The following is a 14,707-nucleotide window of genomic DNA, read 5'->3' on the forward strand; positions in this document are numbered from 1 at the left end:
GGATACGATGAAATGCATCAACCAAGTCAGCGAGCCTGACCACCCTATCCAGCTAGTCGCCTCTGCCGAAAAGCATAGTTGCCTATTACAGCAAGCATGGGTTGCTGAAGACCTAACCTAACCCGGAATCGGGATCTACCGGATCCCGTTACGACAAGCATAACCGCCTTTTACGGCCAGCATTGGTTGCTGAAGACCTATATGAAACTAGAGGGGGAAACAATACATAACCACACTTGCATGTGCTGAACTTCGACGTGGGATTTACTTTGCGCTGCTTCACGCGTCCGCGTCCGCGACTGCCTCTGTGAAGTCTATAATTTACCACCACACTTCATCTGCAATATACAGCAGTGATGTATATTTCCACTGGTGGCAAATAAACCAGTGTTCTCGAATTGGAAATATCACCTCAGCAGCTATCAATGGTAGAACTAACACCATCTGTTACAATAAGAGTAAACACACATGGTTAAGTGTGAAAGCCATAGATGGTTCAGAGATAATATACTCTTTTTGCTTTATGCTGACGACACATTCATAATTCCGAGCATGTATATAATACAACGTGCGGGATCAAGTCTGACACTAAGCTGTGCACTGCGGATAAGATCAGAAGAACCATGCGTCTTGTTCACCTCCTTGTTTTCTTGTCGATGCTGACATTAGCAGATGCAGGTAACTGATGGCTTTGTTAATGGACGATTCTCAAAGTTCATAAATTTATGTAGATTGTATTTCCTTTCATCTATCAATGGTTTTCTACAGAAATTGATATTTGTTAACGTCTCTTTTACTATGAATATTTGATAAACGAATAATTTGTTCAAAAGCGATGTAAATGTCAACCCCTGCACTTACTCATATACGATTCTTCCCTCGACTAGGCTTAATAGATTAACTGACTCTCTACCACAGAACATTCAGAGAAATTTTCAAAATATGACTTGCTGCTTTGTCGTCACAGTGCTCCATGTCATTCTTTTCTATGACTGGAACAGGGAGATTTCACTCCTCACTACTCAGTGGCACTTGTAAGGCAAATCCGAATAGGTATTCAACATGTCGTAAAGGGCGACTATATGCTTGTCGTAAAGGACGACCATATGCTTGTCGTAAAGGACGACCATATGCTTGTCGTAAAGGGCGACTAAATGCTTGTCGTAAAGGGCGACTATATGCTTGTCGTAAAGGGCGACTATATGCTTGTCGTAAAGGGCGACTAAATGCTTGTCGTAAAGGGCGACTATATGCTTGTCGTAAAGGGCGACTATATGCTTGTCGTAAAGGGCGACTATATGCTTGTCGTAAAGGGCGACTACATGCTTGTCATAAAGGGCGACTATATGCTTGTCGTAAAGGGCGACTATATGCTTGTCGTAAAGGGCGACTATATGCTTGTCGTAAAGGGCGACTATATGCCTGTCGTAAAGGGCGACTATATGCTTGTCGTAAAGGGCGACTATATGCCTGTCGTAAAGGGCGACTATATGCTTGTCGTAAAGGGCGACTGTATGCTTGTCGTAAAGGGCGACTATATGCTTGTCGTAAAGGGCGACTATATGCTTGTCGTAAAGGGCGACTATATGCTTGTCGTAAAGGGCGACTATATGCTTGTCGTAAAGGGCCACTATACGCTTGTCCTAAAGGACGACCATATGCTTGTCGTAATAGGCGGCTAATGGGATCGGGTGGTCAGGTTGACTTGGTTGATGCATGTCATCGTATCTCAGTGACGTGGATCGATGCCAATGACGTCAATCACTGGATTGTCTGGTCCATACAAGCATAGTCGCCTTTTATGGTAAGCATGGGTTCCTGAAGACCTATTCCAACCCGGGTCTTCACGGGTCCTGACATGATGGCCTACGCCCTGATCCCGAAAGATCTCTGCACCTTCGGAAGCTTCAAAACTTTTAAACTTTGATAAACTGTAGCTCTGTGTAGTCGAGTCAACGTCACAGATTCCTGATTCATATAATATCAGCTTTCTCGTTTTACTAGTTGTTTTTGATCTTGCTATTTCCGTATTGTCCGCTAGCGCTTGTGGTCACGTGACAAAAGATTCGTTTGCAACAAGGGAGATAATCAATCAATGCCGTGCGTATCGCATTGTATAATCAGCTGACAACTTACTTGCAAGATCGAGTCAAACACAAACATAGTTTTTGCTTCTATATGTTTGTCAAAAGTTGATGCTGTGTCCACAGTTATTAGTATGGGAATTGTTGGATAAGACATAAGCCCTGACCAGCATCCTTCCATCAATTCAAATTGCCTTAATATAATAATCAGGAAAATGTGCGTATGCTCTTACTATAGGGGTGGATCACGCGTCGATGTACGGATACATGTGTTTGATCGAGTTTCTAACCATGATCCATTGGTAAATGTGTCTTGCGACATATGGGTATGTCATTGCAAGCTTGAAATGTGTCTTGCGATGTTTAAGTATGTTATTGCTAGCTTGAAATCGATGTTAGGGAATGTTATTGCGAGCTTGAAATGTGTCTGCAACGTTTGAGTATGCTATTGCAAGCTTGAAATGTGTCTTGCGACGCATGGGTCTGTTATTGCAAGCTTGAAATGTGTCTTGCGACGTATGGGTCTGTTATTGCAAGCTTGAAATGTGTCTTGCGACATATGGGTATGTCATTGCAAGCTTGAAATGTGTCTTGCGACATATGGGTATGTCATTGCAAGCTGGAAATGTGTCTTGCGACGTTTGGGTATGCTATTGCAAGCTTGAAATGTGTTTTGCGACGTATGGGTCTGTTATTGCAAGCTTGAAATGTGTCTTGCGACGTATGGGTCTGTTATTGCAAGCTTGAAATGTGTCTTGCGACGTATGGGTCTGTTATTGCAAGCTTGAAATGTGTCTTGCGACATATGGGTATGTCACTGCAAGCTGGAAATGTGTCTTGCGACGTTTGGGTATGTTAATGCAAGCTTGAAATGTGTCTTGCGACATATGGGTATGTCATTGCAAGCTTGAAATGTGTCTTGCGACATATGGGTATGTTATTGTAAGCTTGAAATGTGTCTTGACGAAGTTAACAGATAAAGGAGAAAAGGAATCTAGAACCTGGGCTGAACTCGCCCTCTATATTTCATATTTGCTCCAACATGTTGAAGGGAAGTCTCGCTGTCCAGTGGGTTTTGTTCAACATGGACGCTCCTGTTACTGGTTCTCCAATGTGCGAGGATCATTTCCAGAAGCTGCTGTAAGTGTTTAATATTAATTGAAAGTCATTTTAACTAAAAACAATTTTCAAAGTTTTGTACATTCACTGAAGCGTCTGATTTGGTATATGTTTTTCACATCTACGATACTATTGTCCAAAGGTTATCTTACCAATTAGGAAAAACATTCTTCTTAATGTCTACAGATAACCAAAGCAGATTTGACACTTACCAGGTTAAATTTATGTTCTTTCAAAAAGGGTGTCCAGTTTATGTTTGCTTACAGTGTAGATGCATAACAAAATATAGCCTAATGTTTTGTCTACTGACAATTATCATTGATTCCCTGACTAAAATTGCAATGCTACTCAAAACAATTCGGTCAGTGCCACTTTTCCTATTATGATTTCTGAGACCAAATGTTTAACATTTTGTCATGTTACTTTGATCAGTATATTGTTAGGCGGACTATTAATGTCAATATGTATTTTTATTACTGAATTTTATCCTTCAGATATTTATATAACACCAATAATTTCATTTGATCCTTCAAATGTGCATCACCTTTCAGAGTTACTGTCGGTATTTCGGGAGCCACCTTGCGATAATAACGAGCAGGAATGAGGACGGTTTTATCAGAGGCTATGCAAGCCGCCATGGTAAAGGTGAGGCGTCACACTCTTTGAAACAGTCGTTGAAAAAGCATGCTCATTGTTACCTCAAAAGTTGTGGAAGCTGGAATATTGCTCGACGTACAGGAAGCGTTGAGTAATGGACAGTTGCACAGATTGGGTGTAATATATATATATTGTATTCTTTATGTCTTCACTTTCAGTTTGGAAAAAAATATTCCTTAATCACTGCAGTGGACCCCAGCCCTCAAATCACACTTCCTGTGTAAAATAATTATTTCTAGTTCTTAGGATTATGTAGTACCAACACGTTCGGGAGGTAAATAAACAAAGGGCCAAACTACTGGAATATAGTAAGATACACGTGTTCAGTTGGAAACATGTTGCAATTTTGAGTCTATGGCCTCGAGAGTGTATTTCACTAAGAGGTATCCAATTATTCTTAAACCTGATATGGGTGAATTTATTATTAAAACGTAAAAATGGCATACTCTTCTCATATTACCAGTCTTACAAAAGAGCTCGGATACATAAGAGGGAATTTTAGTGATTGCGAGGACACATTTTGAATGACCGTCATTTTTATCTTGACACAACACAGATCGAGGGGTTAGTGCCAGAACACATTATCTTGTAAAATATTAAAATTGACTTTATGACTTTCAAAACATTGTATGACCATATATAATCCTACGCCAAAATATCTATGTACTACATTGTATATTTCAAAAGATATTCAACAAGACATAAACAACTTATCACTTAACTCTGTTCTCCTGTTGCGCCAGGATGTTCTATACTAAAATACTACATGCTGGTATACACAACATTAAAGTTTTCACTCAATTCTATTAAGCCAGAAAAACGTATCGAGAATTGACACATTCTAGCACTCTGATATAGGCTTCAGACTCCTTTAATTGGAGAGCCGCAACAACTGATAAGCATTTGAGATGTGCTGGCTTTTTGTGTTTACGATTAGAGATAGCGCTCCCCCGCACCAGATGATGTTAACTGGTGCTAGCCTTCTATGGCCCAGGATATTTATATCTGATCCTCGGGCCAAATTCCAGTCAGCTTATACTAATGGTCATTACTTGGTCCTGGCGTCGAAGATAAACCCCACTACATCAAACGTCTTACAACGGAAATATCATAGTCCAAATTATTTTCATCAACATAAATACGTTTAAGGTGAGTAAAACTGTAAATTTAATTAAATTATCTGTTATTTTACTAATTTTTGAAAATTGATCTCTTATATTGTTATAAAGTTACGACGCAACAACACGTCTGATGATTTATATAACGGATTTTTATGTTTAAGTCATTGTCAAATGAGTCTTCGTTAACTTTTAGTGTGTTCTTGGATGTTTTCAGATAATCGCAGAGAATTTTTTGTTAATTTTGCTATAAAATAGTATGTAAATGACATGGGTGAGACTTGTGTTTTTAACATAAACATCTTTCATGAACACAAGTAAAGTTTACATAAGAGTAAATATATGATACATGAAGTTAGATTGTAAATTGAGAAATAATGTCACATACACAAATATTTCAAGACCAGTGCTATGTATTGTTTTCTTATGTTTTTTGTTTTCTTTCTATAGGCATTGGAAAATGAGTGAGTTTGATTCTGACTTCGAAGATCAAGACATTTTGGAAGCTTGCAATATTATTGAGAACAATCAGATATTACACCATATTGTGCCACAACCACCCACTAACATGGAACCGAATCCGCTACCAACCACTGACAACCCAGTTCCATTGACGGCAACCAACATGGATGCTTATCAGCTTCCAACCACTGACAACCCAGTTCCATTGACGGCAACCAACGTGGAACCGAATCCGCTACCAACCAATGACAACGCAGATCCATTGACGGCAACCAACGTGGATGCTAATCAGCTACCAACCACTGGCAACCCAGATCCATTGACGGCAACCAACATGGAACCGAATCCGCTACCAACCACTGACAACCCATATCCATTGACGGCAACCAACATGGATGCTCATCAGCTACCAACAACTGACAACACAGTTCCATTGACGGCAACGAGCATGGAACCAAATCCACAACCAACCATTGACAACCCAGATCCATTGGCGGCAACCAACATGGAAGCTAATCAGTTACCAAACACTGACAACCCAGATCCATTGGCGGCAACCAGCATGGAAGCTAATCAATTACCAACCACTGACAACGCAGATCCATTGACGGCAACCAACATGGAAACTGATCAGCTACCAACCACTGACAGCGCAGATCCATTGACGGCAACCAACATGGATGCTAATCAGGTACAAACTACTGACAACACAGATCCTTTGTCGGCAACGCATACGAAAGCCCCTCAAGACTACATAGAGCCACGTTCCAGTAATACCAGTGAGGGAGGAAATGAAAATGAATTCGACAGCTCTGATGACGAACCTTTAATTTATTTGGGGAAATATAGACATACACATGTTGAAAGTAGCATCGAAACATCATCAGAAGAGTACCTTCCGAATGAAGAAGATTTATGCTCGTCTGACACCACTGAATCGGAAACAGAATTGACAATACCAAATCAGAAGAATATTGTTCATAGCAAATTTCATGAAAGGTCAAGTGGGGAATTGGAGGAAACTGTTGTTCTGAAGACATTACATAAAGTCATACCAACTACATGTATGAATCTCAAATGAAAAAGTTTCACACGGAGAGATTAGAACAGCTTCTGCATTGTAATGGATACAAGTTACTGAAGGTACCGGCTGATGGAAATTGCTTTTTTAAGGCTTCTGCACTTCAACTTAATGTGAGTGAATGTGAACTGAGGAAACAACTGTGTGATCATCTTGATGATAATATCATCACTTATTCTGATTTCTATGCTGAAGTGGAGGAAAACAACCTGGAAACATGGCAAAGTTATTCACTGGAAGTGGAACATCTTCGCAGGAATGGATATTTCACCAATAAGGTTGCTGATTTCCTGCCATTAGCACTTGCTAACTGGTCAGGTCGTGGTGTCCGTATTTTCTCCAGCAAGGCATCAACTCCTGTAACAATTCGTCAACAATGCACTGAGAGAAGAATAATCCTCGCATTTACATCCATAAAAGGTATTGAAGATCATTATGATGCATGCACACCACTGGCTAACCATTTGTCAAACACAATGATAGAAAATAACATCACAAAATCTTCTCAGTACTCAAGTACTCAACATGAAACAACAGAAGCATGTGCTTCTAGAGCTACCTGTCCTGGAACGTCCAAATCAGCTGCAAGTTGTCTCCAGTCGATCAGCATCTCTGATGTTTCTTGTCCTGCTGTAAATGAACGCAACCATGTAATGCCAGAAGGTCCTGTGATCAGTTCAAATACTTCAAGTCCAGTTCCAGTATCTTCACAGCATGGTGACGACACAGTGTCATCAGGTAATACAGCATCAACCCCAAACAAACAGAACCCAACTCGATCTGCAACTCCAAGAAAGTCGGCAGCCTTCCATACACCTCCTAGAAAGGTGCTGTTTAGAAAGAGACGTGCGACGCCCGAGACATGGTTAAAAAATCAAAAGAAACACCTGAGATTAGGTGGAATGGAATATGTGAACCAGCAAGGGAAGACCATGAAAGGAAAATCGGTTAAAGCAGTCGACTGCTCAAAATGTAGATATAAGTGCACCCAGAAGATCCCCGAAGAAGCTCGACACAGTATATTTAAAGCATTTAGAAGCTTGGCATCATATGAAAGGCAAAAGGATTTTGTTTGTTCCAACACTGATGAAAAGAAAACCCGTACATACCTGGATGACAGTGAAAAAAAGGTGGAAAAGAAACGCCAAGTCTATCGGGCATTTAATCTACAGTGGGAAGGAACAAGACATCTTGTTTGCAAGAAGTTTTTCATGAAGACACTTGACATTGGGGAGTCATATATCAGCCATGCCTTACAGCACAAGAGCCAGGGAACCTTTGGGAGCACAGAACGTCGCGGTAGACATAAGCCACACAATAAAACTGCTAGTGATCGCTTGACAAAAGTAAGGGAACACATCGAGTCATTTCCTAAGATGGATGCCAACTACACAAGAAAAGATACAAACAGGCAATTTTTAGGACCAGAATTGAATATTAAAAAGATGTATGAACTTTATAAGGAAAGGTGTGCTGCAGACAACAAAGAACCAGTGTCCTCATCACTCTACATAAAAGTCTTCAATAAAGAATATAATTTTTCTTTCCATGTACCAAAGAAGGACCAGTGTTCGCTTTGTCAGCAATATTACAGAGAAAGAGACACTGGTTGCCTGACAGAACAATTAACAAAGGATTTCAATGAACACCAAGCCAGAAAAATCAGAGCTCGAGAGGCAAAGATTAAGGACAAAAACACTTGCCTTGACAGAATCCTCTGTCTTTGTTGGAACATTTGACCTTGAGGCAGTATTGTACACGCCATGTTCGCTAGTTAGCGAAATTTTCTATATGAGAAAACTGAATTGTTATAATTTCACAGTGCATGATGCTGTTCACAAGAGCGGTACATGTTTTCTGTGGTCAGAGGTTGATGCCCAGAGAGGTTCATGCGAAATTGCATCATGTTTACAAATACAGTTGAAAGCAATGCCTCCTAACATCAACCATGTTATCCTGTATTCAGATACATGCACAGGGCAGAATAGGAACCAATATGTTGCTGCTTCCCTACTTCATGCTGTCACTACCACTGACCACATTGATGTCATTGACCATAAATTCTTGGAGCCAGGACACACCCAAATGAAGTGCGATGCAATTCACTCCAGTATTGAATTCGCCAAAAAAAAGACAAGTATTTTTGTTCCCAGCCAGTGGGATACTGTTATCAGAATGGCAAGAAGGAAGGACCCCTATCTCGTTATTCCAATCAAACACACGGATGTAATGGACTTCAAGAAATTGGCACATCAAAGACTGAAAAATACTAAAGTGGACACGGATGGTGGTAGAGTTAACTGGCTAAATGTTCGCTGGCTGCGGTTTATGAAGACTAGCCCTGACAGCGTTTACTTCAAAACTGAACACAATGATGAGCAGTTCAGAGAAATCAAGGTTACAGCAGGCAGTAGACGAGGAAGACCTCTGAACACAACCAACTCCCTTACTTGTAGATACACTGGGAAGCAAGAAATATCACATGCGAAGAAGAAAGACTTGTTATCTCTTTGTAGATCTGGCATTATTCCAAGCGAATATCATGAGTACTACAAAGCTCTCCCAACTGGTAACAGACCTGATTGTCTACCGGTACCAGATGCTATGGAGGAAGACTATGACACAGACATTGCATAATATGATGTGTGACTGTGGTGCTGTGTTCATTATCGCACTAATATAGCTATGTGTGAGTACGCGCGTGCGTGCGTAAGTGCGTGTGATTGCACTAGTCCGGACTAATGCCAATATTAATGTGCCAGCCCGCTGAGATACTATGCCGCAGTTAAACATGAATACCCGACTCAGATTTGTGGAAGTCTGACATTTCTGAAATGCTGATCCTGGCTATATTATATCTGACAAGTTCCTGCATTACTTCCTTATTAATTTCCTTTTTAGTGAGCCACAACAATCGCGTGAATGTTCAAGCTAAGAATTCCATTTACTGTTAGGAACGTAAAATGATTGTAACCACATTAAAATGTCTTATGACAGCTAGGTTGGATATCCGAATACAATCTGAGATAACTGATCTTAAGAATTGCAGTATTTGTATGTTCATAAATTGACTTTGAATGAAGCTCAGCTGGAAAAAGTATTATATTTTTTTGTGAATACTGCGAGTTATGGCACCATTTTGAAAATTGAACGTTGGGTACAGATCTGTCTATCTATTTATCTATCACTCTTTACATATTATATACTGGTATATAGATAATAAGCTAAATATGTACCCACTGTTTCATAAAAGAATATATATTTACATAAACAAATAATTGCTCAAAGGTTTTAAAAGGATCTTCTATTCATATATAATTTATAGAATAACGTTTCTCCGTTAACTTTGTGTGACACATTTACACTCATTAGCATTACAGCCTGACATTAACTTAATTTTGCATACTGAAACAAACAATGCAATGTAAATGTAAATGTACAGCATTTAATAAAATGAACAATGTTTGGTAAAGGCAACACTGACATTACTTTAGTTATTTTAGGCAATGCCAGATAATCGTTAAAGCTGGTAAGTGATTATAACCACGTGTTTGTAGCAAGCGATGCTTTAGAGTGTCAGCTTACACCAGGATAATGGTATCAGCCTGTGTGTCACGCAGACTCTGAGTTTGAGCCATTACCAGCTGTCGGGAGATAAGCTGTTATTGCTATTAATTGGCTTGCTCATTGAGAAAGTTTCTGAAGCATAAACGTATGTCCTGTGTTTGGGGTAATTTGACGCAAGCAGAAATGTTATCATTTATCAGGGCCACAATGTATCACTTCTGTTTACAAGGATCTGGGCCTCACATTTCCCCTTTCCTGTATAATGTTTATGCTGCCAGATGGAGTTGCCTTTATTTACTTTGCTTTGGCTGAAAGTCTAGCTGAATTTCTTTGGGAAAGAGATATGCCAGAACATCGTATATATTTCAGGTTATCTTTATTACATGTTAATATCAATGTTATGTTGAAAAAACAAGATATACTGTTTGGCACACTTAATGACAATGGCTGGAGACAATATTGCTAATAAAACTTCAAGTGGTGCTTTTTAGCACCATTTCAAACTTTTGAAGTGGGATTTCTCACATCTAGGGAAAATGGAGATAAGTGGTTCTGGCACTAACCCCTCGAGATGTCGCTTACTTTTTCTGATGCTTTTCTGGATGTCATGTGCCCACAGCTTCCAGCAGCAATCTTGACGACAGTGACCAACTACCATGATTGTAACTAAATGCGATTCAGTCGTACATATCTAAAATACGTATCTGTCAGGTCGCCATTACTGGATTGGTGCCACGGATCTGATCCTAGAGGGAAGGTGGCGGTGGGAAGGACACCATCCTGTGACCTACACACATTGGAATCCTGGGCAGCCTGACAATGCTTATGGTAGGACTGAACACTGCCTTGAGTTGAGGCAGTCATATCACTACAGATGGAATGATTATATCTGTGACAAGAAGTTGCAATCTATTTGTGAAACAGAAGTTTAAATAATTTCCACATGGCAGACACACGGATCATGTTTGTTTGACAATAAACATGGGTATTAAGTTAAGTTGTATTTTGTTTTGATTCTTCCATACAATGGTGTTAAGTAACAAGATTTGCTGAATGCAATTCCATCCATATTGTATCAGATAATAAACACTTTTGAAAATGTTGAGTCCCATTTACTATGTTCTTGTGTTATGTAACTTTTTTCCTGAAAGGGGTCATGGGTGGCCCAGTCGTCTTAGTTGCCGCGATTCGCTGTGTAGAGTTGTGTCACTAGGGCACATCCGAAACCTTTGATTGTAGGTTCGAATCCGGCTTCGCCCCGATTAAGTGTGTAGGTTTGTCAGCACCATTCCCGTGCTCGCAGGTTTCGTCGTAGTGAAAAACGTCTATGAGCTGCATCAGTTCGGGCTTTCCTCCCAAATTAAGCTAACATGCCGCGATATAACTGGAACACTGTTAAAACCGGCGTTCAAACCCAAAATCACTCAGTCACACTTTTATCCTGTAATATGTAGATTACAAAACGACATGCTTTTATTGAAATACATAATTCGACATTATCTATTAGCTTGTATTGAGAACATCTGGTATCATCACTATTTGATATTGATTCCCAGATACATGCTCATGATATAGCCAGATTCGTGCAATTGCCTTGCTTTTAGCAAAGATTTTTAACGAATATGGAAAGTGTTTTTCGCTTTGATTTGTTGTCACTATTCAATGAACAACAGGAGAAAAGATCAGTAGATGATCCAGTTAGCCTTCACAGGAAGCTTTGGTTTGAGTCATCAGGATTTGGCAGACAGGGAGATGAGAGTCAACGTGACCTCACCCGCAATACGTGTAGATGTGGACGACTCAGGGTGCACGTTCAGCACTCACGGCGAGGGAGCAAAGAACACTGTGTTGACGTTCATGATTATGGATTGAGAACAGAAATCATTAAAGTAATAAATTATTTGGTACCTGAAGGGAAGGTCTGTGATTTGAGTCCCTTCTTCGGCTGGGAATCTGGATTCATTATAGCAACATGTGTAATGAATGAATAATTATTATTGATATAACAATTTCGATTTTTAGATATCAATTCGATATGAATTTTATGATACTAATAGAATGCATGTATTGACATATAAAGTCGAATTAAGTTATCATGAACTTTTATCATCACCAAAGAAGTTTCATGGTTTTGATGGTAAAAATAAATCAAATCATTTTCGAATAATACAAAAAAAGCATTGAAAAAATATACACTGAACATGTATAATGTGCTACTGTTTTGGTGTACGTAATTATTGGTTATGCCTAAAACGGGCCCTTGTCAAAACGTTCTGAAATGAAAATACCCTCCGAAGATTGTCGGAAACAGGTCCATATGAAACATATAAAAAATATATATATACCACTGAGCATTAGTTAGCACCACCCACGTTTTCAGATAAGTGCTACATTAATGAATACCTGGTGCGAATCATTGATGGAAACAAGAAATAGAAAGTAGTAAACTGACAATCAGAATGCCAGGTACTTCTATCACACAGTTAATTAAGCTGACATTAGCGAGCAGTAACGTTTGATTGGCGTTATGCGAAGAAACGTTCCTTTTATCAATGCTGAAAAATAGCAGCTTTTGTTTGTTGTTTAACGCCGCACTCAGCAATATTCCAGCTATATGAGGGCAGTTCGTAAATAATCAAGTCTGTACCAGACAATCCAGTGATTGACATCATGAACATCGATCCACGGAATTCAGTGAGTCTGACAACCGATCCCGTTAGTCGCCTCTTACGACAAACATGGGTTACTGAGGACCCATTGTAACCCGGATCTTGACAGGTATTGCCCCAGCTCACACCTTGAATCAGACTGTCACGTTTTGCTGTGGGAGATCAGTGTCAACCTGGGAATCACCACTGACGCTGCAATCAGTATCTGGAGTATCAACTCCCCTCCCGGATGACATTTTGCTCATGCTGCTGATTAGTCGTCCGATTTTCAACTTTGGGATCCTGTCATTCCTGGTGCAATGCATAGGTCAGTTCATTTGAACTGTCCCTGTGACGGATTAGGAACACACTGTGAGACTCGTAATTACCAGTTTAACAAATGTAAGATAATTAAAAAAATAATATGTTGAGACTAGTTAACTTAACAAAAGCTGTGCTCAGTTCAAGCAGTATAAGAAGCGTCTCTGTATCCTGAAAGCTGAATTAGAACATTCTAGGATGACTACACAGCTTACCTCACTCTCACAAACATATGTCATCTCAACCATCCCAAGCAAAACATTATGTTACAATCTGCCTCTCATCAGACGCTTCTGCCTCGTGGGATTTGCCTGACTCAGAAGCAACAATCATCACGCGTGAGTTAAAAGTTAATGTCGCATCAGCACTATTTCAACCATATAGAGACGAGAATAATATTAACAAACATTCTATAAATACATCAAAGTTATATATAGAAGCAAACATATCAAACATAGTTTAGCATTTACAATATTATTTAAAACCTGCACAGGCTATAAGCCAACAACCAAAGCAGGGTCACCTCGTTGGGGATGATGAGGACTTATGGTGCCTCAACTTCCTTAGCCATACCCCAGCAGGATTTACATCACCAGTTATCTAGAAGGTAAGTTTAATTCATTGATGTTTATTTAGTGAATAAAGTGTTGATTAGCCCTTCAATAAGAATGAACAATTTACACTGAATTATTAACCCTGTATTTACTATTTCTGAGGTCGGCATTGGTGTATTCATCATTGGATCGGACATAAGCCCCTTGACATCTGAAGATCCCGGCCAGTTACTGGTACTGTCACTATGCCTAGTCAAGGAGTGCCAGCTTTGAGCGCATTTTCAAATGATTGCCGCCATCTTCCATCCATCTGACCGCCTCTGTGGTCTACTGGTAGAGCGTCCGCCCGGAGAGCAGAAGGTCCGGGGTTCGATCCCCGGCCGCGTCATACCAAAAGACGTTTAAAGATGGTACTTGTTGTTACCCTGTCTGGCGCTCGGCATGAAGGGGCTAAAGCAAGGACTGGTCGGCTCGGAGTCAGTATACTGTGTCTGAGTGGGGTATTCATGTTAAACTGCGGCATGGTATCTCAGTGGGCTAGCACTATAAATCGGCATCAGTCCGGACTAGAACAAGCAGACACACACGCACACACGTGCATGCACGTCGCTATATAAGTGCAATAATCTTGGACGCGACGTTAAACCCCATTTCACCCCACCTTCCACGCATCTGTGTTCGAGGTCTGACAAACAACGTATGACAACGACGACTCAGTCGATGCTCAAATATGCACAAACTTCTGATGACATGAATTCACAGGCAGCTATAAACTCATCTTCGGAGAAAATGAATTGACTGAAATTAGATTGTAAAAGCACAAGGTATCGTTCATGATTCATTTTAAGTCTACAGCTGAGCATATGATGTATTTATAAATGTGATACTAATAATGAACTATATGTAATGTATGCTTTTGTAGGAAGAACCAGGGAGCCAAAATGAGAAGATCGATCCTGTAAATATTATTTTTGCCTGTTGATTGATGCTGAATATTGCACTTGTGATCAAGTGTGTACACATTTTCTCTAAAACTTGGTCCCCGCTGGGCACGACCTATTGTTATCAGACAACTACGAATCAGGACACCAATCAA

The 14,707-nt window shown here is 40.0% G+C and overlaps 1 protein-coding gene across 1 annotated transcript; it reads left to right on the forward strand.

The window, feature by feature from the left end:
• The first annotated feature begins 623 nt into the window (after positions 1-623).
• Positions 624-11,020, forward strand: LOC139460490 (perlucin-like). The gene is made up of 4 exons (XM_071241970.1): positions 624-678; positions 3,136-3,224; positions 3,755-3,848; positions 10,800-11,020. Exons 1-4 carry the CDS (start codon positions 624-626, stop codon positions 11,018-11,020), a joined length of 459 nt encoding a protein of 152 aa, XP_071098071.1.
• The last annotated feature ends 3,687 nt before the right edge of the window (positions 11,021-14,707 follow it).

This window comes from Haliotis cracherodii, unplaced genomic scaffold (genome assembly GCF_022045235.1).
Source record: "Haliotis cracherodii isolate W230 unplaced genomic scaffold, xgHalCrac1.p SCAF_14, whole genome shotgun sequence".
Lineage (NCBI taxonomy): Eukaryota > Metazoa > Mollusca > Gastropoda > Lepetellida > Haliotidae > Haliotis > Haliotis cracherodii.